The sequence below is a fragment of the Pristiophorus japonicus genome, chromosome 26, assembly GCF_044704955.1.
Source record: "Pristiophorus japonicus isolate sPriJap1 chromosome 26, sPriJap1.hap1, whole genome shotgun sequence".
Lineage (NCBI taxonomy): Eukaryota > Metazoa > Chordata > Chondrichthyes > Pristiophoridae > Pristiophorus > Pristiophorus japonicus.
The window spans coordinates 24,242,773-24,269,159 of record NC_092002.1 but is presented as its reverse complement, the minus strand read 5'-3'; the positions used below and the strand labels follow the sequence as shown (position 1 = coordinate 24,269,159).

General features: G+C 49.6%; 1 protein-coding gene across 1 annotated transcript in view; it reads right to left on the bottom strand.

The window, feature by feature from the left end:
* Positions 1-26,130, bottom strand: part of paf1 (PAF1 homolog, Paf1/RNA polymerase II complex component) — a 38,706-nt gene extending 12,576 nt beyond the window's left edge. Inside the window, exons 1-8 of the mRNA XM_070867948.1 lie at positions 26,052-26,130; positions 13,220-13,249; positions 8,509-8,601; positions 6,766-6,887; positions 5,908-5,974; positions 4,570-4,671; positions 3,066-3,171; positions 2,162-2,230 (exon numbers count right to left, since the gene is read on the bottom strand). Of these exons, the coding sequence (XP_070724049.1) occupies positions 2,162-2,230; positions 3,066-3,171; positions 4,570-4,671; positions 5,908-5,974; positions 6,766-6,887; positions 8,509-8,601; positions 13,220-13,249; positions 26,052-26,095 (633 nt within the window). The 5' untranslated portion in view covers positions 26,096-26,130. The remainder of the gene's footprint in view (positions 1-2,161; positions 2,231-3,065; positions 3,172-4,569; positions 4,672-5,907; positions 5,975-6,765; positions 6,888-8,508; positions 8,602-13,219; positions 13,250-26,051) is intronic.
* Between the last annotated feature and the right edge of the window lie 257 nt (positions 26,131-26,387).

The window sequence follows — 26,387 nt, the reverse complement described above, 5'->3', positions numbered from 1 at the left end:
GGACAGGATAAATCTTCATTTAGAAAAACACGGATTAATCCAAGACAGTCAGCACGGATTTAAGGGAAGGTCCTGTCTGACTAACTTGATTGAAATTTTCAAGGAGGTAACCAGGAGAGGTGATAAGGGCAGTGTGTATGATGTAATAGCTTGGTGGAGGTGTGACAGATGAGGGTACGGAGCCCAGAAGAGCCGAGGGCCCAGGGGAGCACGGACCAGCCCACACTGCGATGTGTGCGCACTAGGTCCGTGCAGCAGAGCAGGTCTCTCGTTGTCCTGGTTAACCCTCGCCACTGGACCAAGACCTATCTCTGTCAAGCCCGTGCGGTGGCTGGTATGCAATGGTCACCACACGTTAAAAAAAAATCCACGCACAGGCATCTTCCACCCCCTCAATTGGAGTTCAGGACTGGAACATCGGGTCCTTCATCAAAACATCTGTGAACTCGTGGAAGCAAGTCATCCTCGTTCGAGGGACCGCCTATGATGATGATGATGTATGATGTAGTGTATATGGATTTTAGCAAAGCTTTTGATAACGTCCCACATGGCAGACTGGTCACGAAAGTAAAAGCCCATGGGATCAAGGACAAAGTGGCAAGTTAGATCAAAAATTGGCTCAGAGGCAGGAAGCAAAGGGTAATAGTTGATGGATGTTTTTGTGACTGGAAGGCTGTATCCAATGGGGTTCCGCAGGGCTCAGTGCTGGGTCCCTTGCTTTTTGTGGTATATATCAATGACTTGGATTTGAATGTTGGGTGTATGATTAAAAAGTTTGCAGATGACACTAAAATAGGCTGTGTGGTTGATAACGGAGAGCTACAGACTGCAGGAAGATATCAATGTATTGGTCAGGTGGGCAGAACAGTGGCAAATGGAATTCAATCCAAATAAGTGTAAGGTAATGCATTTGGGGAGGTCTAACAAGGCAAGGTAATACACATTAAATGGTAGGACACTGAGAACAAAGGGACCTGGGAGTGCAGGTCCACAGATCCCTGAAAGTAGCAGGCCAGGCAGATAATGTGGTTAAAAAGACACATGGAATAATTGCCTTTATTAGTCGAGGCGTGGAATACAAAATCAGGGAGGTTATGCTTGAACTGTATAAAACATTGGTTAGGCCGCAGCTGGAGTACTGCGTGCAGTTCTAGTCACCACATTACAGGAAAGATGTGATTGCACTGGAAAGGGTGCAGAGGAGATTTACAAGAATGTTGCCTGGTCTGGAGAATTTTGGCTATGAGGAAAGATTGGAGATGCTGGGTCTATTTTCTTTGGAACAGAGGAGGCTGAGGGGAGACCAGATTGAGGTGTATAAAATTATGAGGGGCCTGGATAGAGTGGATAGGAAGGACCTGTTTCCCTTGGCAGAGGGGTCAACAACCAGGGAGCATATATTTAAAGTAATTGGAGGGAGGCTTAGAGATATGAGGAAAATATCTTCTCCCAGGAGGGTGGTGGGGTCTGGAACGCACTGCCTGAAAGGGTGGTAGAGGCAAAAACACACACCACATTTACAAAGTAGTTGGATGTGCACCTGAAGTGCCGTAACCTGCAGGGCTACAGACCAAGAGCTGGAAAGTGGGATAGCTCTTGGTCGGTCGGCGAGGACACGATGAGCCGAAATGGCCTCTTCCATGCTGTGAATGTCTAGGATTCTATGATCAATCCCAAACTCATCCCACTGCCCCGAGCTCTCCCCAGAGCCCTGTATCAATTCCCAACTTCTTTAAAAGAAGTAGTGTTTCGGGATTTTCAGGTGGTGATCAGGAAGATTTTGTCAATATGATTTAGAAAAATCCAGGCGTATGGAACAAGAAGAAATGTAGCTTCATGGAGAGAGAATTAGTTGAAGAGGAACAGTTGATGGTAAATGGGTATTGCTGATAAATGACTGACCCCAGCTGTCAGCCCTATATCGCTGTCTTGGACTTGGGTATAAGGAGCACAATCTCAAAATTTGCTGACGACAGAGACACACTGGCATCTCCAAGATTCACCGGTAATCCCCGATACCCATTCCACCATACCAGCCAGCACCCAGAAGCCCCTGCCACAGCCAACTGCACACGGTCACAAAATGCAACATTCCATTGGGGACAATATTGGCCCCAAGCCGTGCAACACCTAATAGATAAAGCACGTCCATCGCCCTTACCTTAAAGTCAGGGAACACAGGCATGACTTCCACAGGAATGACCCGGGGCTTACTGTAATGCTGAGTGACCTAGGGGATGTGGAGACACAAAAGTAAACAACAGCCCACACACGCAAATCAACTCACGGGTTACACAGGCTGGGAACACACCCACCCTGCTGACAGAAGCGCCCTTGGTTTGAATGTCAGCAGCTGCACCGAGAAGCTCAGGGCCAAACAGTTAACCTGAAGTTTCTTCATTCAGTTGCTGCTGGACTGTGATCTGGTTTCGTCCCCATAGGGTGGGGTATAAATGGGGCACACGGTACAAGGGATCTTCGTTTGTCATATTCCCTCAGTAGCTTGGTACAGCCACTCAGGAAAGATAAAAGACTGGTTTATTTCCTCGGGGAAAGGTTATAGATTGGTTTACTCTCTCTCGGGAAAGGCTATAGATTGGTTCTCTCTCTCTCGGGGAAAGGCTATAGATTGGTTCTCTCTCTCGGGGAAAGGTTATAGATTGGTTTACTCTCTCGGGGAAAAGTTATAGATTGCTTTACTCTCTCAGGGAAAGGTTATAGATTGCTTTACTCTCTCCGGAGTACAGCCCCTCGGGGAAAGATTATAGTTTGGGCGCTCCCTCATGGAGACGGGTTTATTTTGGTACACTCCTGGGGAATGTTGCCTTTACGTTGTGCCACCTCGCAGCCCGTTAAAGGGGCCAAGTGGGCCCAAAGATTGAGAGGGAACATTGGTCCTGGGTGGGGGAGAGAATTAGGGCACAGTTTGCTAAACTTCCTCGAGAGATGCAATTGATAGTCATGCGGGGAGGTATAATATACTTTCCCTCCGGATGGGGGTCGCTGGGAGTCTAGCACACTCACAGGATGGGGGCTGGTGCTGCCTGTTTGAATAGTTTTTCTACCTCTTTATTCGCGTCCACAAAAGTCTTTTCAATTGCTGCAATCTGACTGTCTCGGTCCTTGTAAATCTCCTCCTCTGTGAACTGTTGTTTGACAGATACACCAATCCTAGTTTTGGGGGAGGAAAGAAGATGAAACAGTGACAGAACCGGTGCAAGTTACAGAACACTTATACCGCAAACACCAGAACAGCAACTACACCTCGTGTTACAGTCCCACTACTGATACGCAGCTGGTGAGAACCCTGTAGCTGTTACACAAATCTAAACTGATATTCAGGTGAACATAAGAACTTAATAGGAGTCGTCGGCCATTCGTCCACCATTTAATAAGATCATGGCTGATCCGATCTTGGCCTCAGCTCCACTTCCCCGCCCGCTCCCCATCACCCTTCACTCCCTTATCGCTCAAAAATCTGTCTATCTCCACCTTAAATATATTCAATGACTCAGCCTCCACAGCTCTCTGGGGCAGAGAATTCCACAGATTTACAACCCTCAGAAGAAATTCCTCCTCATCTCAGTTTTAAATGGGCGACCCCTTATTCTGAGACTAAATCCCCTAGTTTTAGTTTCCCCTATCAGTGGAAATATCCTCTCTGTATCCACCTTGTTTAGCCCCCTCATTATCTTGTATGTTTTGATAAGATCACCTCTCATTCTTCTGAACTCCAATGTCTATAGGCCAAACCTACCTTCACAAGTCAACCCCTTCATCTCCGGCATCAACCTAGTGAACTTTCTCTGGACAGCCTCCAATGCAGCTGGCTGTCAGCCAAGAGCACTTTTAAATAAAACATCTTTTTGAAATTAATTTAACCAAACGGTAGGTAAGCGTTATATTTGTTTGAGGAAGATAGAGAATGGCCAATCTAGAGGTCAGATTATAATAATTTCCAGCACACTGGGGGATGCCACCTTGGCCTGATCACCTTTAGAAGTCACCACTCTGAATGCTGGTTTTGTAGGACTGTACTAAGTCCGTAATATTCTCTGCCCAGCACCTGACACAGGGCCAGTAATCCCCAAACACCCAAACCAGTGCGTCCCGGGGACCAGCCAATCACAGCGGGCGCGTCCCGGGGACCAGCCAATCACAGCGGGCGCGTCCCGGGGACCAGCCAATCACAGCGGGCGCGTCCCGGGGACCAGCCAATCACAGCGGGCGCGTCCCGGGGACCAGCCAATCACAGCGGGCGCGTCCCGGGGACCAGCCAATCACAGACAGTGTCCCAGGGAACAGCCAATCACAGCCAGCGTGCCTCAGGGACCTCTGACCGCCATTCTCTATCTTGCCCCCAATTCCTTCTTCCCCAAACAAATTTAACGCTAACCTACTGTTTGGTTAAATTAATTTCAAAAAGACGTTTTATTTAAAAGTGCTCTTGGCTGACAGCCAACTGCAAATGAGCAAAGACATCACCACGATCCCCAGGTCGCGGTTTAACCACAGACTAAATGTCCCTCTCAAACAATCAGCCCGAGCTGCAGTCCCACATCAACTTACTTGACTTCTGGTTTCTCATTGGAGATCCCGTATCGGTTGAACTCTGTGGAGATGTATTCAGTCTTTCTCATCCACGGCACCACCTTCGCATGCTGCTGTGACCTACACCAAAACACACTCGGTCACACCACACACACAGTACCACTCACATAACTGCTGCTCAACCTGAAAGAACACAAGAGAGAGAGAGAAAGAACACGAGAAAGCGAGCATTTATATCGCGCCTTTCAGGACCACCAGACGTCTCAAAGCACTTTACAGCCAATTAAGTACTTTGAGAGTGTAGTCACTGTTGTAATGTGGGAAAGTGGGAGTAGACCCTACGGCCTCTCGAGCCTGCTCCTCCATTCAATAAGGTCATGGCTGATCACCGACCTTAACTCCATTCTCCCGCCCGATCCCATATCCCTTGGTTCCCCGAGAGACTAAATATCTGTCTATCTCAGCCTCGAATGGACGATTCTGCATCCACAGCCCTTTGGGGTAGAGAAATGCAAAGATTCACAAGCCTGATTGAAGAAATTGCTTGACCGACCCCTTACCCTGAGACTATGACCTCTAGTTCTAGACACTCCAGCCAGAGTCAGCTAGAACTAGGAGGCCTCAACCCCTCCCCATACACAGCACCAAAAGCTCACGCTGCCCGAGTACATCATTCCATCTCGCCACTGCTCTAAATTTACTTGCTACAGCCAGCACCATTATCATCCTTGTGACCTGAAAGAATAGCACAACTATGTAATTACTGCCCCGCCAAGGCTGTGTGTGCATTGCGAAAATGGAGTTTGTCTCGATTGAATTTTTTAAAAACTTGTATTGCTAGAATCAGAGAGTAACGGTTTAATTCCAAAGGCTGTGCAAAGTATGATCAGTAACTTGGGCTGTCCGGATTGTCAGCTGGAAGTTACTTTTGGCCCACAATACGATGTTCCCAAGTGGGTGTTCCACCGAGGGAGATGGCAATCCCAAACAATTAACACTATTGCACATAGCCCACGTGGCTCCATTGGAGATGCTGTTTCTATTAGTTCAAGTCACACATCACTAAAACAGGTCATGTGCCGGTCAGCACTCTGACCCCCCCCCCCCCCCCCCCCGGTCAGTGTTCTGACCCCCCCCCCCGCCACAGTCACTCCCTGATCAGTGTTCTGACCCCTGGTCACTCCCGGTCAGTGCTCTGACCACCCCCCCCCCCCCCCCCCAGTCACTCCCTGATCAGTGTTCTGAACCCCCCGGTCAGTGTTCTGACCCCGCCGGTCACTCCCTGGTCAGTACTCTGACCCCCCCCGGTCACTCCCTGGTCACTCCCAGTCAGCGCTCTGGCCCCTAGTCACTTACCTTTTTGAACTGGATGGTGCCTGAATTTCTTCCTCCAGTAATTTCTCATCTGCACTGTCGAGGATCACTGTGGAGAGGAGGCGACACAATCAGAGGACAGCACCCCTCACACTGCAAACACCCTGGGCCGGGATCACTCTCAGTAACAAGGTAAAAAGTGTCACACGTAAATGTGCCAACCTTGTGTGTGTAGGTGGAATGAGGACAGACTCTCGATTGGCGGCCGCCATTCAACTCAGAACGAGCAATGCGGATGAATGTCACCATTGTGCACCGTCAGTCTGTGACATGGTGTCAGAGGTCAAATGTTATGGGCGAGTGACAGAAGGGACCGGCCTGTCCACAATCACCTTGGGCCGGTGATTTATATTCATTTGCTTTCCTTCTTCAAGGAGCAAAGTGGCCAAGAGCAAGATTCCTTCGCTCTTGCTGGTCATACGAAAGAGTTCTGTGAGCATTTATCTTAAACACACATGGAATTCCCCAAGGAACACGAATGTAACAGAATAAGTGAATTTTGGACTGCTAACTTTCACTGTGCCAGCTCTGTTGAACTTGCCACAAACCCCAATTGTCCTTTCCATAAACCCAAGGTCATCCAAAACTCTGCTGCCCGTATCCTAACTCGCACCAAGGGCCATTCACCCATCGGCTCCCGGTTAAACAAGGGATGCAATCTGGTTACGATGTTATATCTTGGGCTGTTGAACGTGAAAACTATACAGAACCAGAAGCCGGAGCAATGCACAGCAGCTGGTGCTGGGTGCCGAAGTGTGGGGCCGGGGACAGTCCCAGCAGCAGATGGACAGGGAGCAGAGATATGAACACTGTGTTGCTGTAGACAGCCCCGGGCCTTACCATTGTTATCGATCCGGTACGTATCTGGGTTAATGAGATCGATCACAACTCCCAGATCTGGCTCCGTTAACAGCTCATGTTTATGTTGTTTTTCCAGAGAGGTCGCTTTATACTGTACAAACCTGGGAAATACACAAGATAAATTGTTCAGTGTTGTCATAGAATATTACGGCACAGAGGAGGCCATTCGGCCCACTGAGTCTGTACCGGCTCTTTCAACGAGCGATCCAGTTAGACCCGCTCCCCCGCTCTTTCCCCATATCCCCGCTAGCTTTTCTCCTTCGAGTATTTGATGAATTCCCTTTTGAAGACTACTGTTGATTCTGGCAGTGCATTCCAGATCCTAACCACTCGCTGCGTAAAAACGTTTTCCTCTTATCGCCTCAGGTTTTTTTGCCAATCATTTTAAATCTGAACCTTTCGGTAATTGGAAACAATTTATCTTTATTTACTCTATCTAAACCAGTTAAGATTTTAAACATCTCTGTCAAATCTCCTCGGCCATCTCTGCTCCAAGGAGAATAACCCCAGCTTCTCTAGTCTATCCACTAACTGTAATCCCACATCCCTCGAACCATTCTAGTAAATCTATTCTCTATCCTCTCCAAAGCCTTCACCTCCTTCCTAAAGTATGGTGCCCAGAATTGGACACAATGCTCCAGCTGGGAGCTAAGGTTTAGCATAATGTCCTGGCTTTGGTACTCTATGCCTCTACTTATAAATCACAAGATCCCATATACTTTATTAACTGCTTTGTCAACCTATCCTGCCACCTTCAAAGGTTTGTGCACAAGCACCCCCAGGTCCCTCTGTTCTTGCACCCCTCACAATGTACCATTTAGTGTGTATGGTCTCTTCTTATTCTTCCTCTCAAAATATATCATCTCACACTTCTCTGTTCAATTTCATCTGCCCCGTGTCCACCCATTCCACCAGCCTGTCTGTGTCCTTTTGTAGTCCAGCACAATCCCCCTCACTGTTTACTGCACTTCTTAGTTTGGAGTCATCTGCAATTTCAAGATTGTGCCCTGTACCCCTGTCTACGTCACTCAAACTATTTAGTGCACTTGCCCCAACACAACTAAAAAAAGCAATTATTTAAATCAATCAACCTCAATGGAACAGTCTGACAGTTACACAGAGCATCAGAGCCTCAAAATCAGCCAGGCGCATTGCACACAACCAATGGCAACAAGCACAGCGGCCAATCGACACACCGCAGCATCCTGCAATATGGTGAACAACCCATTCATCTGCTTTTGGTGGTCGAGGGAGAAATGTTCACCAGGAGAACATGCACACATACACGGCCCGCGCTCCCCTGCACCCCCCTCCCCCCATGCTCCTCCCCCCCCACCCCCCAGCACGGGCCGTGTTGCCCCCCCCCCCCCGGACACGGCCTGCGCTCCCCTGCGCCCCCCCCCCAGCACTGCCCGCCCCCCCACCGTGCTCCCCACTGTTCAGTTCTCTGTCCCAGATTTTGGCCGCTGTTGGTGTCTTTCGCTGCTCTGCTCTTCTTGCGGAAGGAGTGGCTTTCTCTCAATGAAGGGAAGGGGGTGTATCAAGTCCTTTGCGCGCTTCGCTGGCCTATCCAAGTGTCTTTTTTCCCTCCCCCTCCAACAGGCTAGTGTCCTGAGGCTGTCCGCAGCCCCACTTCAGTAAATGGTGTGCAGGAAGAGACATTGTCAGCGAGGAGAGAGAAAGGTTAAACCTGCAGACCAACACAAACAACTGTTACCGTACCTATTCGGGTCAAATGGATACGTCACAAACTTTGGGTCAAAGGGAATATCTGGCAGAGAGTTGCAATACTTCACCCTGCACACAACTCCGGACCTGGGAAATAAATATAAAGAACACTCAGTCACAACACAATACAGTTACTGGAATCCCCAGGCTCGGGCCCTTGGGACCGCCCAAGGCTCACAGAATGCAGTGCAGAGTGCAGTCAGAGGTTTGGTGACGCAATGAAGACTGCATGCCCACAGCCCGACGAAAACATTCCCAGCTTCCAAAACACAAGCTCAGAGGCTATGGCCGGAGAGATCCCGTGTGATTGCGCACGATCAGAAACTGGGAATATCACTGCCCCTGCTGCACCCCCACCCCTCCCCCCACACAGACTGAGAATATTGCTGCCCCCCAACAGACAAGGAATATTACTGGCCCTCACCCATGAGCTCCCAGACCAGCTCCTCCCAGCTGGGTTCACAATTGGCCTCAGTGAAGATGAGGTGGGGTGGGGGGGGTTTGGGTCGGGGGAATTGGTTCTGTGTCCTGCTCCTGAACACAATCCAGTGACTCCTGCTGGGAAATGCGTGTTGACGTGGGGCGAGGATAGGGTCAGGCTCAGCAGCGATGCCGTCCTTGGTCGAGCAGCTGGCTGCGTTGGCTCACTGCGGACCACAGTAAACCACACAGCACAGTAAGACGGGCACGTCAAACCGAGCATGGAGCTTAAAACAGCTTGGGGCAGTTCAAACAGCCTGCAGGCAGAGACTGTAAACTGGTCAAGGTAGAAGGCTGGGATTAAAACAAGTGGCCACAGCAACAAAGGCAAAAGCAGACTAAAAGACTGCACCCTGTGGTCGCTCAGCACTGGCCAGTGATCAGACCAGCACTGAGAGCCAGAAGAAGGGTCGAGAGAAAAATCTTCACATAGGCTGGTGGCAGAGCCCTGTAAATATACATCCCCCCAGAGACCCTCTGTTGTAACTTATGAAAGACACCGTCAGCGGCCCAAAGGAAAACACGTTAGTGCACAGCAAGAGAAACAATTACAGAGAATTACTTAACATGCAAGCACAGAAACAGGCCATTCGGCCTATAAGAACATAAGAAATAGGAGGAGTCAGCCATCTGGCCCCTTGAGCCTGCTCCACCAATCAATAAGATCATGGCTGATCTGATCATGGACTCAGCTCCACTTCCCCGCCCGCTCCCCATTACCCTTTACTCCCTTATCGTTCAGAAATCTGTCTATCTCTGCCTTAAACATATTCAATGACCGTGTCTCCACAGCTCTCTGGGGCAGAGAATTCCAAAGACTCACGTCCCTCAGAATAAAAATTTTCCTCATTTCTGTTTTAAATGGGCGACCCCTTTTTCTGAAACTATGCCCCCTAGTTCCAGATTCTCCCATGAGGGGAAACATCCTCTCTGCATCTACCCTGTCAAGCCCGCTCAGAATTTTAAACGTTTCAATAAGATCATCTATCATTCTTCTAAACTCCAAGGAGTATAGGCACAACCTTGCTTCATCTCTGGAATCAACCGAGTGAACCTTCTCTGAACTGCCTCCAATGCAAATATATCCTTCCTTAATTAAGGAGACCAAAACTGTACGCAGTACTCCAGGCGTTGCCTCAACAATACCTTGTACAGTTGTAGCAGGACTTCCCTACTTTTATACTCTAGCCCCCTTGCAATAAAGGCCAACACTTCATTTACCTTCCTGATTACTTTCTGTACCTGCATACTAACTTTTTGTGTTTCATGTACAAGGACCCCCAGATCCCTCTGTACCGCAGCATTTTGTAATCTCTCCCCATTTAAATAATAATTTTACTTATTTTTCCTGCCAAAGTGCATAACCTCAAATTTCCACATTATACTCCGTCTGCCAAATTGTTGCCCGCTCACTGAGCCTGTCTATATCCCCCGATGTTTGACCACTCACTGAACCTGTCTATATCCCCGATGTTTGACCACTCACTGAACCTGTCTATATCCCCCGATGTTTGACCACTCACTGAACCTGTCTATATCCCCGATGTTTGACCACTCACTGAACCTGTCTATATCCCCCGATGTTTGACCACTCACTGAACCTGTCTATATCCCCCGATGTTTGACCACTCACTGAACCTGTCTATATCCCCGACGTTTGACCACTCACTGAACCTGTCTATATCCCCGATGTTTGACCACTCACTGAACCTGTCTATATCCCCCGATTTTTGACCACTCACTGAACCTGTCTATATCCCCCGATGTTTGACCACTCACTGAACCTGTCTATATCCCCGATGTTTGACCACTCACTGAACCTGTCTATATCCCCCGATGTTTGACCACTCACTGAACCTGTCTATATCCCCGATGTTTGACCACTCACTGAACCTGTCCATATCCCCGATGTTTGACCACTCACTGAACCTGTCTATATCCCCCGATGTGTGCCCACTCACTGAACCTGTCTATATCCCCCGATGTTTGACCACTGAACCTGTCTATATCCCCCGATGTGTGACCACTCACTGAACCTGTCTATATCCCCGATGTTTGACCACTCACTGAACCTGTCTATATCCCCGATGTTTGACCACTCACTGAACCTGTCTATATCCCCGATGTTTGACCACTCACTGAACCTGTCTATATCCCCCGATGTGTGCCCACTCACTGAACCTGTCTATATCTCCCGATGTTTGACCATTCACTGAACCTGTCTATATCCCCGATGTTTGACCACTCACTGAACCTGTCTATATCCCCGATGTTTGACCACTCACTGAACCTGTCTATATCCCCCGATGTGTGCCCACTCACTGAACCTGTCTATATCTCCCGATGTTTGACCATTCACTGAACCTGTCTATATCCCCCGATGTGTGACCACTCACTGAACCTGTCTATATCCCCGATGTTTGACCACTCACTGAACCTGTCTATATCCCCGATGTTTGACCACTCACTGAACCTGTCTATATCCCCCGATGTTTGACCACTCACTGAACCTGTCTATATCCCCCGATGTTTGACCACTCACTGAACCTGTCTATATCCCCGATGTTTGACCACTCACTGAACCTGTCTATATCCCCCGATGTTTGACCACTCACTGAACCTGTCTATATCCCCGATGTTTGACCACTCACTGAACATGTCTATATCCCCGATGTGTGACCACTCACTGAACCTGTCTATATCCCCGATGTTTGACCACTCACTGAACCTGTCTATATCCCCCGATGTTTGACCAATCACTGAACCTGTCTATATCCCCGATGTTTGACCACTCACTGAACCTGTCTATATCCCCGATGTTTGACCACTCACTGAACCTGTCTATATCCCCGATGTTTGACTACTCACTGAACCTGTCTATATCCCCGATGTTTGACCACTCACTGAACCTGTCTATATCCCCCGATGTTTGACCACTCACTGAACCTGTCTATATCCCCCGATGTTTGACCACTCACTGAACCTGTCTATATCCCCGATGTTTGACCACTCAATGAACCTGTCTATATCCCCGATGTTTGACCACTCACTGAACCTGTCTATATCCCCGATGTTTGACCACTCACTGAACCTGTCTATATCCCCCGATGTTTGACCACTCACTGAACCTGTCTATATCCCCCGATGTTTGACCACTCACTGAACCTGTCTATATCCCCGATGTTTGACCACTCACTGAACCTGTCTATATCCCCGATGTTTGACCACTCACTGAACCTGTCTATATCCCCCGATGTTTGACCACTCACTGAACCTGTCTATATCCCCGATGTTTGACCACTCACTGAACCTGTCTATATCCCCGATGTTTGACCACTCACTGAACCTGTCTATATCCCCCGATGTTTGACCACTCACTGAACCTGTCTGTATCCCCCGATGTTTGACCACTCACTGAACCTGTCTATATCCCCGATGTTTGACCACTCACTGAACCTGTCTATATCCCCCGATGTTTGACCACTCACTGAACCTGTCTATATCCCCCGATGTTTGACCACTCACTGAACCTGTCTATATCCCTTTGCAGATTCTTTGCGTCCTCCTCACAACTTGCTTTCCCACCTACCTTTGTAGCATCAGTAAATTTGGCTACATTACACTGGCCCCTTCATCCAAGTCATTAATATAGATTGTAAATAGCTGAGACCCCAGCACTGATCCCTGCGGCATCCCACTAGTTACAGTTTGCCAACTCTGTTTTCTGGGGGCCTCCCCCCAACAGGTCTGTGCCGTGTTTATGCCCCACAGGAGCCTCCTCCCACCCCTCTTCATATCCTTCGATTCTCTTCTACCACGGGTTTATCTAGCTTTCACTTAAATGTACCCGAGCTACTCGCCTCAACCACTCGATGTGGTAGTGAATTCCACATTCTCACCACTCTCTGGGTAAAAAAGTTTCTCCTAAATTCCCCATTGGATTTATTAGTGACTATCTTGTCTTTATAGCCTCTAGTTCTGGTCTCCTCCACAAGAGGAAACATCTGTGTCTACCCGATCAAACTTTTTCATAATCTGAAAATCCTCCATCAGCTCACCCCTCAGTCATGCCTTTTCTAGAGAAACAAACCTCAACCTTTCCTGACAGGTACAACAGGTGTGCAAGTCATACAGAAGGAGTGCAGAAATGTGCTAAGGTGAGGAAGTGCAGCTTGAAGTTGTGCTGGATAAGGGCAATGCTCAGAGCCTGGACGGAGTCACTTACCTCTCGGGTGCTGCTCGATGTGCACTGGACCTGAAACAACACACAAGAGTCAGACTCCTCAAATATCGAGCCAAGCTTCAGTTTGCCAACAGTCAGTCAGTGTGCAGTCGTGGCCCTGCAAACAGCCAGCAGTTACAAACCTTCCGCAAACACCAATCATTCCATCTCATTCAATGTTTAGCACTCACTCACGTGGTGTGAACTTTGAGCTCACCACGGACTGCAGTATTTTCCCCGTCGGGTTGCATCAGCACTGAGGCTCCTTACCCACATCACAGGTTTGCAGAGGGCCATTCGGCCCACAGTGCCTGTGCCAGCTATTTGCTACAGGGAAGGAGGGGGGGTCGGGGGTATGGGCAGAGAGGGGGGGCAGGCAGAGAGGGGGGGGATGGGCAGGGGGGGGGGATGGGCAGAGCCCTCCAACCAATGACACCTCCCTACTCTCCTCAGACCCCTCCAACTTGCTGGGACTCAAATGTTTAACCAATTTTTAAACGTGCAATGCTCTGCCACAACCTCTCACTGTGGCAAAGTTAAAAAACATTTCCGCATAAAGAAATCTCTCCCAACCCGTCTCTGGGGATCGTTTTAAATTGAAGACCCCTCAACACTGACTCCTTTTGCTTTTGTCCAGTCAGAATTTTAAAAAAACACATTAAATCTCCGCTTTGCCTTCCCTGCCCCACCGGGAACAGTCCCAGTATCTCCAGGCTCTCCACATAGTTTCCCATCCCTGGCCTGATCCTGTGAAGCTGCAGAACACTCTCGATGGTCTCAATGTCTGTTCTATGATACTCCCAAAACTGTTGTGTCACCAATGGTTTGTACACATTTGTCATTACTTCTTTAACACTGAACTTTATGCCCCGATTTCTAAAACATAACTTGGTCTGGGTTGTGGCTTTTTGCCACGTTCAGTTTTTGGCCAGGCGGAATCTACCTCTCCATAATAAAACCTTTAATCTGCTGACGTATTACATCAATTATAAATCCAACTGCACTCTCAGCGGAAGGTTACATTTGCCCACCACCCCCCGCTGCCTGCGCCCCCCCCCCCCCCAACGTCCCCCCAACCCACTAATGAAGTAGTCCTAGATAAAATAATGGGACTAAAGGTGGACAAGTCCCCTGGACCTGATGGCTTACATCCTAGGGTCTTAAGACAAGTGGCTACAGAGAGTGGATGCATTGGTTGTAATCTACCAAAATTCCCTGGATTCTGAGGCGGTCCCAGAAGATTGGAAAACCGCAAATGTAACACCCCTGTATAAAAAAAGGAGGCAGACAAAAAGCAGGAAACTATAGACCAGTTAGCCCAATATCTGAGGTTGGGAAAATGCTGGAGTCCATTATTAAGGAAGCAGTAGCGGGACATTTGGAAAAACATGATTCAATCAAAGAGAGTCAGCATGGTTTTATGAAAGGGAAATCATGTTTGACAAATTTGCTGGAGTTCTTCGAGGGTGACGCACATTTACTTTCACTAATCTTTGCCTTTTTATATACCTATAGAAACTTTTAGACTGTTTTTGTCTCTCCCTAGTTTACTCTCATTCTACTGTCCCTTTCGTTATCAATTTCTCGGTCCTCCTTTGCTGAATTCTAAAATCCTCCCAATCCTCAGCTTACTGCTCTTTTTGGCAACATTATAAGCCTCTTCCTTTGATCGAATATTATCTCGTTAGCCTCGGTTGGATCACTTTTCCTGTGGGGTTTTTGTGCCTTAAAGGAACGTATGTTTGTTGTAAATTATGTATCAATTGTTTAAATGCTAGCCATTGCTTGTCTACCGTCATACCTTTTAATGTAGTTTGCCAATCTACCTTAGCCAACTCGCAAACATACCTACGTAGTTTGCTTTGTTTAGATTTAAGACTCTTGTTTCGGATTGAATTAAATCACTTTCAAAGTTAATATAAAATTCTATCATATTACGGTCACTCTTCCCTAAAGGCCCCTTTACTACAAAGTTATTAACCAAGGAGATTAACCAAGGTTATTAATCAAGGACATCCACAAAGTCTCCTTGAAAAAATGCAATATCCTACCGACACTTGGGAATCCCCGGCCCAAGACCGCTCAAAATGGAGAAGCATCCAGAAAGGCACCGAACACCTTGAGTCTCTTCACCGGGAGCACGTGGAAGCCAAGCGCAAACAACGGAAGGAATGCACGACAACCCAAGCCCCCCACCCACCCGTCCCTCCAACCACCGTCTGCCCCAGCTGTGACAGAGACTGTAGGTCCTGTATTGGACTCAGTCACCTGAGAACTCATTAGTGTGGAAGTAAATCATCCTCAACTCCAAGGGACTGCCCAAGAGAAAATTAACACTTTCTCATTGCACAAAACTAAATCTAAAATAGCCTGTTCCCGAGTTGATTCCTCAACATGCTGATCTAGAAAACCATCTTGTATACATTCCATGAATTTGTCCTCCACACGATTACTGCAAATTTGCTTTGCCCAGTCTATATGTAGATTAAAGTCCCCCATGATTACTGTATTACCTTTGTTACATGCCCCTCTAATTTCCTGATATATACTGTGCCCTACATTACCACTACTGGGAGAGACAAACAACATTAGAATTAAGAGCAGTCCAAAAAGAGGAGGGATTAGAGAGGGGGGAAATGTAAATCAGCCTAAGGCAGGGTTAGAGTGCATATGCATAAAAGCACAGAGTGTGGTAAATAGGTTGGTGAGCTGCAGGCTCAAGTTGCCACATGGGGTTATAACACAGTTGCATTATTGGAGACCTGGCTCAAACACGGGGACTGTTCAGCCCTGGTAAGGGATGCCGTGCTTGAGGATTCAAAGACAGAATCTATTTTGGCTCGAGTTAAGGAGCAGAACAGGAGCGATTCTGCTGCTGTGTGTAAACTATAGACCACAAAATAGAGCAGCAAACCTGAAAGCACATTTCAGACAATGGCCCGGTGATGTTTGAGAACTTCAATGATCCGAATGCAGACTGTGAAAATAACAGTGTAATGGGCAAAGGACAGGAGGAATTCCTGAAACGTGTACAGGAGAACCTTTTTGATCAGTCTGTTTGCAGCCCAATGAGGGTCTAGTGCTGGGGAATGAAGTGGGGCAAGTGGAGCACGTTTCAGTGGGAGAGGCGTTGGAACAGTGACCACAATATCAGGTTTAGTATAGTTCTGGAAAGGAGGAAAAATCAAACATAAAAATACCCAACGGGAGGAGGGCCAATCTCAGAGTTGAGACCGGATTGGAAGCAGTGTGCCAGGTAAAACAGTAAATGAACAAAGAAGATCGTAATGTGCCTCGTCTGGCTGCGATCTATGAGGGGGAAAGTATGCAAAGCTCAAGCTCCCTGGATGACTAAAGATATAGATCAAAACAAAACAGAAATGCTGTCAGATTCCTAATACAGCAGAGAACCAAGCATTCAACAGGGAGTTAGATATGGCCCTTGCAGCTAAAAGGATTCAAGGGGTATGGAGAGAAAGCAGGAAAGGGGTACTGAAGGAATGATCAGCCATGATCTTTTGAATGGTGGTGCAGGCTCGAAGGGCCGAATGGCCTACTCCTGCACCCATTTTCTATGTTTCTATGAACACAGCGTGCAGAGAACTAAAGTAGGAAATGAGAGGGGCAAGATTAGCAGGTAACATAAAGGGGAGCAATAAAGTATTTTATAAACTTATAAATAGTTAAAGGATGGTCAATGGAAGGGTGGAGCTGATTAGGGACCAGAAAGGAGAACTTCTTGTGGAGGCACAGGGCATGGCTGAGGTAATTAACTATGAGGAAAGATTGGAGGTTTGTTTTCTTTGAACAGAGGAGGCCGAGGGGAGACCTGATTGAGGTGTATAAAATTATGAGGGGCTTGGATAGAGTGGATAGGAAGGACCGGTTTCCCTTGGCAGAGGGGTCAACAACCAGGGAACATAGATTTAAAGTAATTTGGGAGAGGTTTAGAGGAGATATGAGGGGGTCTGGAACTCACTGCCTGAGAGGGTGGTAGAGGCAGAAACCCTCACCACATTTAAAAAGTATGTGGATGTGCACTTGAAGTGCCGTAACCTGCAGGGCTACAGACCAAGAGCTGGAAAGTGGGATTAGGCTGGATAGCTCTTGGTCGGTCGGCTGGCATGGACACGATGGGCCGAAATGGCCTCCTACCATGCTATAAATTTCTATGATTCTATGAAATGATACTTTGCACCCATCTTCACTAGAGATGTGGTGCTGCCAATGCCACAGTAAATGAAGAGGTAGTGGCGATATTGAATAGGATAAACATAGATAAAGAGGAAGTACTTAAAAGATTGGCAGTGTTCAACATCCTAGGGCATTGAGGGAAGCAAGGGTGGAAATTGCAGAGGCTCTGGTCACAATCCTTCAACCCTCCTTGGATACGGGGCTGGGTGCAGAAGACTGGAGGATTGCAAAATGTTACACACCTGTTCAAAGAAAGGAAAGGGGGATAAACCCAGCAACTACAGGCCAGTGACCCAAACGTCAGCGGTGGACAAACTTTCAGACAATTATCCAGGACAAAATTAACTGTGACTTGGGTATACCTGTATAGGGCATGATTTCAAAGTTTGCAGATGGCACAAAACTCAGTGAGGACATATACAGATTGGTGAATTGGGAAGATACGCAGCAGATGAAAGTTAATGCAGAGAAGTGTGAAATGATGCACTTTGGAAGAATGAATAAGGGGAAGCAACATAAACTAAATGGTACAATTTTAAAGGGGGTCCAGGAACAAAGCGATCTGGGAGTTGAGACAATTTTTGAAAGCAGCAGGACAAGTTGCTGAGGGGACTTTATTAATCGAGGAATAGGAAAAGCAAGAAGGTTATACAGCACCTTTATAAATCACAGGTTAGGCCCCAGCTGGAGTATTGTGTCCAACTCTGAACACCACACTTCAGGAAGGATGTCACGGCCTTGGAGAGGGTGCAGAGGAGATTTACTAGACTGGTACCAGGTATGAAGGACTTCAGTTATGTGGAGACTAGAGAAGCTGGGATTATTCTTAGAGCAGAGAAAATTAATGGGAGATTTAATAGACGTGTTCAAAATTATGAGGGGTTTTCATAGAATCTTAAGAGATTTACAGCACGGAATGAGGCCATTTCGGCCCATCATGTCCGCGCCGGCCAACCAAGAGTATTCAGCCTCATCCCATTTCCAGCTTTTGGTCCGTAGCCCTGCAGGTTACGGCACTTCAAGGGCACATCCAAGTACTTTTAAAATTTGGTGAGGGTTTCTGCCTCTACCACCCTTTCAGTCAGTGAGTTCCAGACCCCCACCACCCTCTGGGTAAATAAATTTCCCCTCATATCTCGTCTTTATCTCCCCCCAATTACTTTCAATCTATGCCCCCTGGTTGTTGGCCCCTCTGCCAAGGGAAACAGGTCCTTCCTAGCGACTCTATCCAGGCCCCTCATAATTTTATACACCTCAATCAGGTCTCCCCTCATCGTCCAAGGTGCCTTGGTTCCTCTACACTTTTCAGTGTCGTACCATTTAATGTGTATCCCCTTGCCTTATTAGACCTCCCCAAATGCATTACCTCACACTTCTCCAGATTGAACTCCACTTGCCACTGTTCTGCCCACCTGACCAGTACATTGGTACCTTTCTGCAGTCCGCAGCTTTCTTCATCATCAACCACACAGCCTATTTTAGTGCCATCTGCAAACTTCGTAATCATACCCCCAACATTCAAGTCCAAGTCATTGATATATACCACAAAAAGCAAAGGACCCAGCACTGAGCCCTGCGGAACCCCACTGGATACAGTCTTCCAGTCACAAAAATATCCATCAACCATTACACTGGCTTCCTGCCTCTGAGCCAATTTTGGATCCAACTTGCCACTTTGCCCCGGATCCCATGGGCTTTTACTTTCATGACCAGTCTGCCATGTGGGACCTCATCAAAAGCCTTGCTAAAATCCATTTACACTACATCATACGCACTGCCCTCATCGAAAAATATCAAGTTAGTCAGACACGACCTTCCCTTAACAAATCCGTGCTAACTGTCCTTGATTAATCCGTGTCTTTCCAAATAAAGATTTATGCTGTCCCTCAGGATTTTTTCCAATAATTTTCCCACCACTGAGGTTAAGCTGACTGGCCTGTAATTACTCGGTCTATCCCTTTCTCAACAAAGGTACAACATGAGCAGTCCTCCAGTCCTCTGGCACCACACCTGTAGCCAGAGAGGATTGGGAAATGATGGTCAGAGCCTCTGCTATTTCCTCTTTTGCTTCTCTTAACAGCCTGGGATACATTTCATCCGAGCCTGGGGATTTATCCACTTTCAAAGCTGCTAAGCCTCTTAATACTTCCTCACTCACAATGGTTAATTCATCAAATATTTCACACTCCTTCTCCCTCATTGCAAAGTCTGCATTGCCCCTCTCTTTTGTGAAAACAGATGCAAAGTATTCATTAAGAATCATACCCACGTCTTCTGCCTCCACACACAGATTTCCTTTATGGTCTCTAATAGGCCCCAATCTTTCTCTAGTTATCCTCTTGCTCTTAATGTATTTATAAAACATCTTTGGGTTTTCCCTGATTTTACTTGCGAACATTCTTTCATGCTCTCTTTGCTTTCCTGGTGTCTTTTTTAATTGCGGCCCTGCACTTCTTATACTCCGAGTCTCTGCAGTGTTGAGTTCTCGGTATCTGTCATAAGCCTCCCTTGTTTTCTTTATCTTACCCTGTATGTCCCTCGACATCCAGGGGGCTCAAGATTTGTTAGCCCCACCCTTTTTCTTTAAGGAAACATACTTGCTCTGTACCCTCAGGATCTCCTCCTTGAATGCCTCCCACTGCTCTGACACTGATTTACCTTCAAGTAACTGTTTCCAGTCACTTTGGCCAATTCCCATCTCAGCTCAGCAAAATTGGCTTTACCCCAATTGAGAACTATTTTTCCTGGTCCATCTTTGTTCTTTTCCATAACTCCCCTAAATGTTACTGAATTATGATCACTAGCACCAAAATGTTCTCCCACTGATACCCCTTCCACCTGCCCCTCTTCATTCCCCAAAACCAAGTCCAGAACCGCCCCCCTCCCTTGTTGGGCTTGTTATATACTGGCTGAAGAAGTCCTCCTGAATGCATTTTAGGAATTCCGCACCACCCATCATTCACACTACCTTTTTCCCAGTTGAAATCCCCCACTATTACAGCTCTATAGTTTTTGGACTTTGCAGCAATTTGCCGACATATTTGTTCTTCTATCTCCCTCTGACTGTTTGGGGGTCTATAAGTACACTCCCAGTAGTGTGATCGCTCCTTTTTTGTTCTTCAATTCAACCCATACAGCCTTGTTTGATGACCCCCTCTCATATCATCCCTTCTCACAGCTGTAATTGTTTCTTTAATTAATACTGCGCCTCTCCCCTCCTTTTTTACCCCCCTCTCTATCCCGTCTGAAAACCCTGTAACCAGGAATGTTGAGCTGTCATACATGGCTGAAAGAGGGGCAGGTATCAGTAATAGCTATAATATCGTACTCCTAAATGTCTCATCTGTCTTAGTCCCTATACTCCTTGAATTGAAGTATATACCTTTTAGTGGTGCCAAACTCCCTTGTTGTCTATTTTCCAGCCCTTGTTTCCTGCAGCTTTTAGTGATTCTATACTTGGCCCCCTAAATCTCACGGCTCCCCCACAGTTCCCAGCTTTGTGCCATTTAGAAACTACCCGGATCGATCTTTCTCGGGTCCAAAGTGGATGACCTCACACGTCCCACGTTGAACTCCATCTGCCACAGGTTTGCCCACTCACTGAATCGGTAAATGTCCCTTTGCGACTTCCCACTCCCAGCTACACCACTTACTGTGCTAGGTGTTGTCAGCAAACCTGGATATCCGGCTCTGTATTCTTCATCTAAATCAACGATAAATAGTGAGAAGCTGAGGCCCCGACACTGATCCCTGAGGATACCATCAGTCACATCCCGCCAATTGGAGTAGATATCTATTATCCCCATTTATCGGTCTCTTATCTCCTAACCAATTCCCTATCCAAGTCCACAGGTTTCCTCCAATCAATGCATTCTCATTTTTGTTCATCTTTCATGTGGAACCTTATCAAATGCCTTCTGGAAGTCCATAAAAATAACATTCACAGACACTCCCTTATCTACCACATTAGTGACATCTCCCAAATATTCAACCAAGATTGTTAGACATGACATGCCCATTACACATCCATGCTGGCTCTCTGATCAGCTCATATTTGTCCATGTGCTCAGTCACTCTGACTCCAATGACAGATCCCAGTGACTTTCCCCCAACAGGCGTTAGTCTAATAGACCTATCATTTTCTAGTTTATCTCCCCTACCGTTCTTAAATAGAGGGGCACCGCCAGTTTTCTGAGCCAAGAGGACAATTCCTGAATGGAGTGTGTTTTGGAAGATCATGGCTAACATGACAATAATTTCCTCATCTACTTCTTTTAAAGGCCTGGGTGGAAAGCATCGGGTCCTGGAGATTGGGTCAATCTTTAGTCTCAATCATTTCTCCATCACCATTTGTTTCACTTGTATTAAATCGAGTTAGTTAGCTACCCTCTTTCTCAATTTATTGGTGGAAACCTTCAGTGTTGTGCTTGATATCCCTCGTAAGCTTTTTCTCGTATTCTCTTTTTGCAGCTCTGACCACTTTCTTTGTATCCCTTCGCTGTTCTTTATATCTCCCCCAATCTCCATCGTTCTTTGCCTTCGTATCTTTTAGTTTCATTCTCTCACTTCTCTTGTTGACCACGGTAGAGCTCTTGCCCTTGAAGGTTATATACATGTCCTGTATTCTACCGATACTGATCTGTACACCTCTCTCTGTTCATCTGTGCTTTGATCCATTAACACTTCTGCCCAGTCTATTGTGGTCAGTTCCTGCCTCATTCCTCCAAAGTCTGCTTTACCTCATTTTCAAACCTTGCTTCATGACGCGTCCTTCTACCTCGCGAGACAATATCGAATTCAATCATATTATGGTCACTGTTGGCTCGGTGTTCCCTCACCTTAAGATTGTTGTTTAATTCAACCTCATTACATCACTAAATTTAACCTGGCTGATTCTCAACATATTGTTCCAGAAAACTGTCCCGAATACACTCAAGAAATTCATTGCCTTTAAGTTGAATTTGCACTGGGGAGAAACGGTTTCCACTGGCAGAAGGGTTGGTAACCGGAGGACACAGATATAAAGTAATTGGCAAATGAACTAGAGGGGAGATGAGATTTTTTTTTTACGCAGCGAGATATAATGATCTGAAATGCGCTGTCTGAAAGGGTGGTGGAAGCAGATTCAATAACAACTTTCAATTGGGAATTGGATAAATAATTGAAGGGGAAAATACCGCAGAGGGAAAGGGCAGGAGAGCGGAATTAATTGAATAATTCTTTCAAAGAACTGGAACAGGAACAATGGAGCGAATGGCCTCCTTTTGTACTAATTCTAAGCTTTTTAACTTTTTTTTTCACTTTTCCTTTCTCTCGCTTTCTTCACTCTTAATCCAATGATTCCTTTCCTCAATCTTTAAAGCTCATTGGTTAAGGAGCTACCCTGTTGGTCCCGACGTGGTGCCAGACGCCCCCATGACCTGCGTTGTAAGCTCGAGCAATTTGTGGCACAAATTGTATGAGGTGAAAGGAAGAAAGGACAAACTAACTGGGCACACCACAAGATGCCAGGCTCCGGCAAAATGTGGGCCATTCCACCCTCTGCTATCTGAAATCTGGCTGACAGCACGGGGTGGCCAAGCTGAGGGGGTCTGTCCTGCTCCCAAGGATAGATCAGGAACGGAGACACTGGAATACAACTGGGTAGCAATGGGCAAAATATTACTCGCTAACTGCTGCAGACCAGCACAAGGTGAGGTGATTGGGCAGACATGACTGCAGGACATTGGGATGCCCGGATTGTGTGGAGATTGGATGGATGGAGCAGGGGGGGATGGTGAAGGATATGGGAGGGGGAGAGAATAACATCTAATGCCGCTGGAGCAGAGACGGTGGTGGATTTGGTGTTCACCAATGCGCTGACCAGTACCCCGGAACTCACCAAGACCCGGTGAAGGCCCAATCTGCGGAACCGATACTGTCAGCAGGGAGTTTGGGAAAAGGACTGGGAGGACAACTTGTGTTTATCTAGCGCCTTTAAAGCAAGGCGCCTCACAGGAGTATTATCAAACACAATTTGACACCGAGCCACATAAGTAGAAATTAGAGCAGGTGACCAAAAGCTTGGTCAAAGAGGTCGGTTTTAAGGAGTGTCTTTAAGGGGGTAGGAGAGACGGAGAGGTTTAGGGAGTTCCAGAGCTTGGGGCCCAGGCAACAGAAGGAACGGCCACAGATGGTGGAGCGATTATAATCAGGGATGCTCAGGAGGGCAGAATTAGAGGAACGCAGACATCTCGGGGGTTGTGGGGCTGGAGGGAAAGGGAGGCGCGAGGGGGGCTGCTTACCCCAGTCCCGCACAGCTGGGGGCTGAACACCTTCTGAAGCAGTCTCCCCACATCCCCAGACCCTCACACCCACTCTCCACCCCCAGACCCTCACACCCACTCTCCACCCCCCCGGACCCTCACACCCACTCTCTCCACCCCCCCGGACCCTCACACCCACTCTCCACCCCCCCGGACCCTCACACCCACTCTCCACCCCCCCGGACCCTCACACCCACTCTCTCCACCCCCAGACCCTCACACCCACTCTCCACCCCCCCGGACCCTCACACCCACTCTCTCCACCCCCCCGGACCCTCACACCCACTCTCCACCCCCCCGGACCCTCACACCCACTCTCTCCACCCCCCGGACCCTCACACCCACTCTCCACCCCCCCAGACCCTCACACCCACTCTCCACCCCCCCAGACCCTCACACCCACTCTCCACCCCCCAGACCCTCACCCACTCTCCACCCCCCAGACCCTCACACCCTCACACCCCCCACAGACCCTCACACCCCCCACAGACCCTCACACCCCCCACAGACCCTCACACCCCCCACAGACCCTCACACCCCCCACAGACCCTCACACCCCCCACAGACCCTCACACCCCCCACAGACCCTCACACCCCCCACAGACCCTCACACCCCCCACAGACCCTCACACCCCCCACAGACCCTCACACCCCCCACAGACCCTCACACCCCCCACAGACCCTCACACCCCCCACAGACCCTCACACCCCCCACAGACCCTCACACCCCCCACAGACCCTCACACCCACTCTCTCCACCCCCCAGACCCTCACACCCACTCTCTCCACCCCCCCAGACCCTCACACCCACTCTCTCCACCCCCCCAGACCCTCACACCCACTCTCTCCACCCCCCCAGACCCACACACCCACTCTCTCCACCCCCCCGGACCCTCACACCCACTCTCTCCACCCCCCCAGATCCTCACACCCACTCTCTCCACCCCCGGACCCTCACACCCACTCTCTCCACCCCCCCAGACCCTCACACCCACTCTCTCCACCCCCGGACCCTCACACCCACTCTCTCCACCCCCAGACCCTCACACCCACTCTCTCCACCCCCCCAGACCCTCACACCCACTCTCCACCCCCCCGGACCCTCACACCCACTCTCCACCCCCCCGGACCCTCACACCCACTCTCTCCACCCCCGGACCCTCACACCCACTCTCTCCACCCCCAGACCCTCACACCCACTCTCTCCACCCCCAGACCCTCACACCCACTCTCTCCACCCCCGGACCCTCACACCCACTCTTCACCCCCAGACCCTCACACCCACTCTCTCCACCCCCAGACCCTCACACCCACTCTCTCCACCCCCCCAGACCCTCACACCCACTCTCCACCCCCCAGACCCTCACACCCACTCTCTCCACCCCCAGACCCTCACACCCACTCTCTCCACCCCCCCAGACCCTCACACCCACTCTCCACCCCCCAGACCCTCACACCCACTCTCTCCACCCCCAGACCCTCACACCCACTCTCTCCACCCCTAGACCCTCACACCCACTCTCTCCACCCCCCAGACCCTCACACCCACTCTCTCCACCCCCCAGACCCTCACACCCACTCTCTCCACCCCCCAGACCCTCACACCCACTCTCTCCACCCCCCAGACCCTCACACCCACTCTCTCCACCCCCCAGACCCTCACACCCACTCTCTCCACCCCCAGAGCCTCACACCCACTCTCTCCCGCCCCCCGGGCCCACACTGTCTCTCCACCCGCGGGGCCTCACACACTCCCCCAACACCTGGGCCCCCTCCCTGAACCCCACCGGGCCCTCACACAGCCCCGCTGACCCCCCCCGGACCCTCTCCACGGGCCCTTCCCCCGCGGACCCTCTCCCCTGGCCCTCCCCCGCGGACCCTCTCCCCGGGCTCTCCCCCGCGGACCCTCTCTCCGGGCCCACCCCCCGCGGACCCTCTCTCCGGGACCACCCCCCGCGGACCCTCTCCCCGGGACCACCCCCGCGGACCCTCTCTCCGGGACCACCCCCCGCGGACCCTCCCCCCGCGGACCCTCTCTCAGGGCCCACCTCCCGCGGACCCTACCCCCGCGGACCCTCTCTCCGGGCCCACCCCCCGCGGACCCTCTCTCCGGGCCCACCCCCCGCGGACCCTCTCTCCGGGCCCACCCCCCGCGGACCCTCTCTCCGGGCCCTCCCCCCGCAGACCCTCCCTCCGGGCCCTCCCCCCGCAGACCCTCCCTCCGGGCCCACCCCCCCCGGACCCTCCCCCCGCGGACCCTCCCCCCCCGGGCCCCCTCTCTCCGGGCCCACCCCCCGCGGACCCTCTCTCCGGACCCTCCCCCCGGGCCTACCTACCGATGGCCGTTGTCTCGCTGCGCGCTCTGGATTGTCGGCGCCATGGTTTCCGCCGCGCGAAGGCTGCTGGGAGCCGGAACTAAAGTTCCCACACTGCACCTCGACGCGCCGCGTTGATTGGTCCGTCCGCCTGAGGACGGGTCAGGTGGGCGGGGTCGGCACTAACCCCGCCCCTCGCGGAACCGCCCCCCTCCCGGCTCGCCCCGTCCCGGTCCGCGGGGTCAGTGTCCGGTATCCGGGGTCAGTGTCCGGTATCCGGGGTCAGTGTCCGGTATCCCCCGGGTCAGTGTCCGGTATCCCCCGGGTCAGTGTCCCGTATCCCCGGAGTCAGTGTCC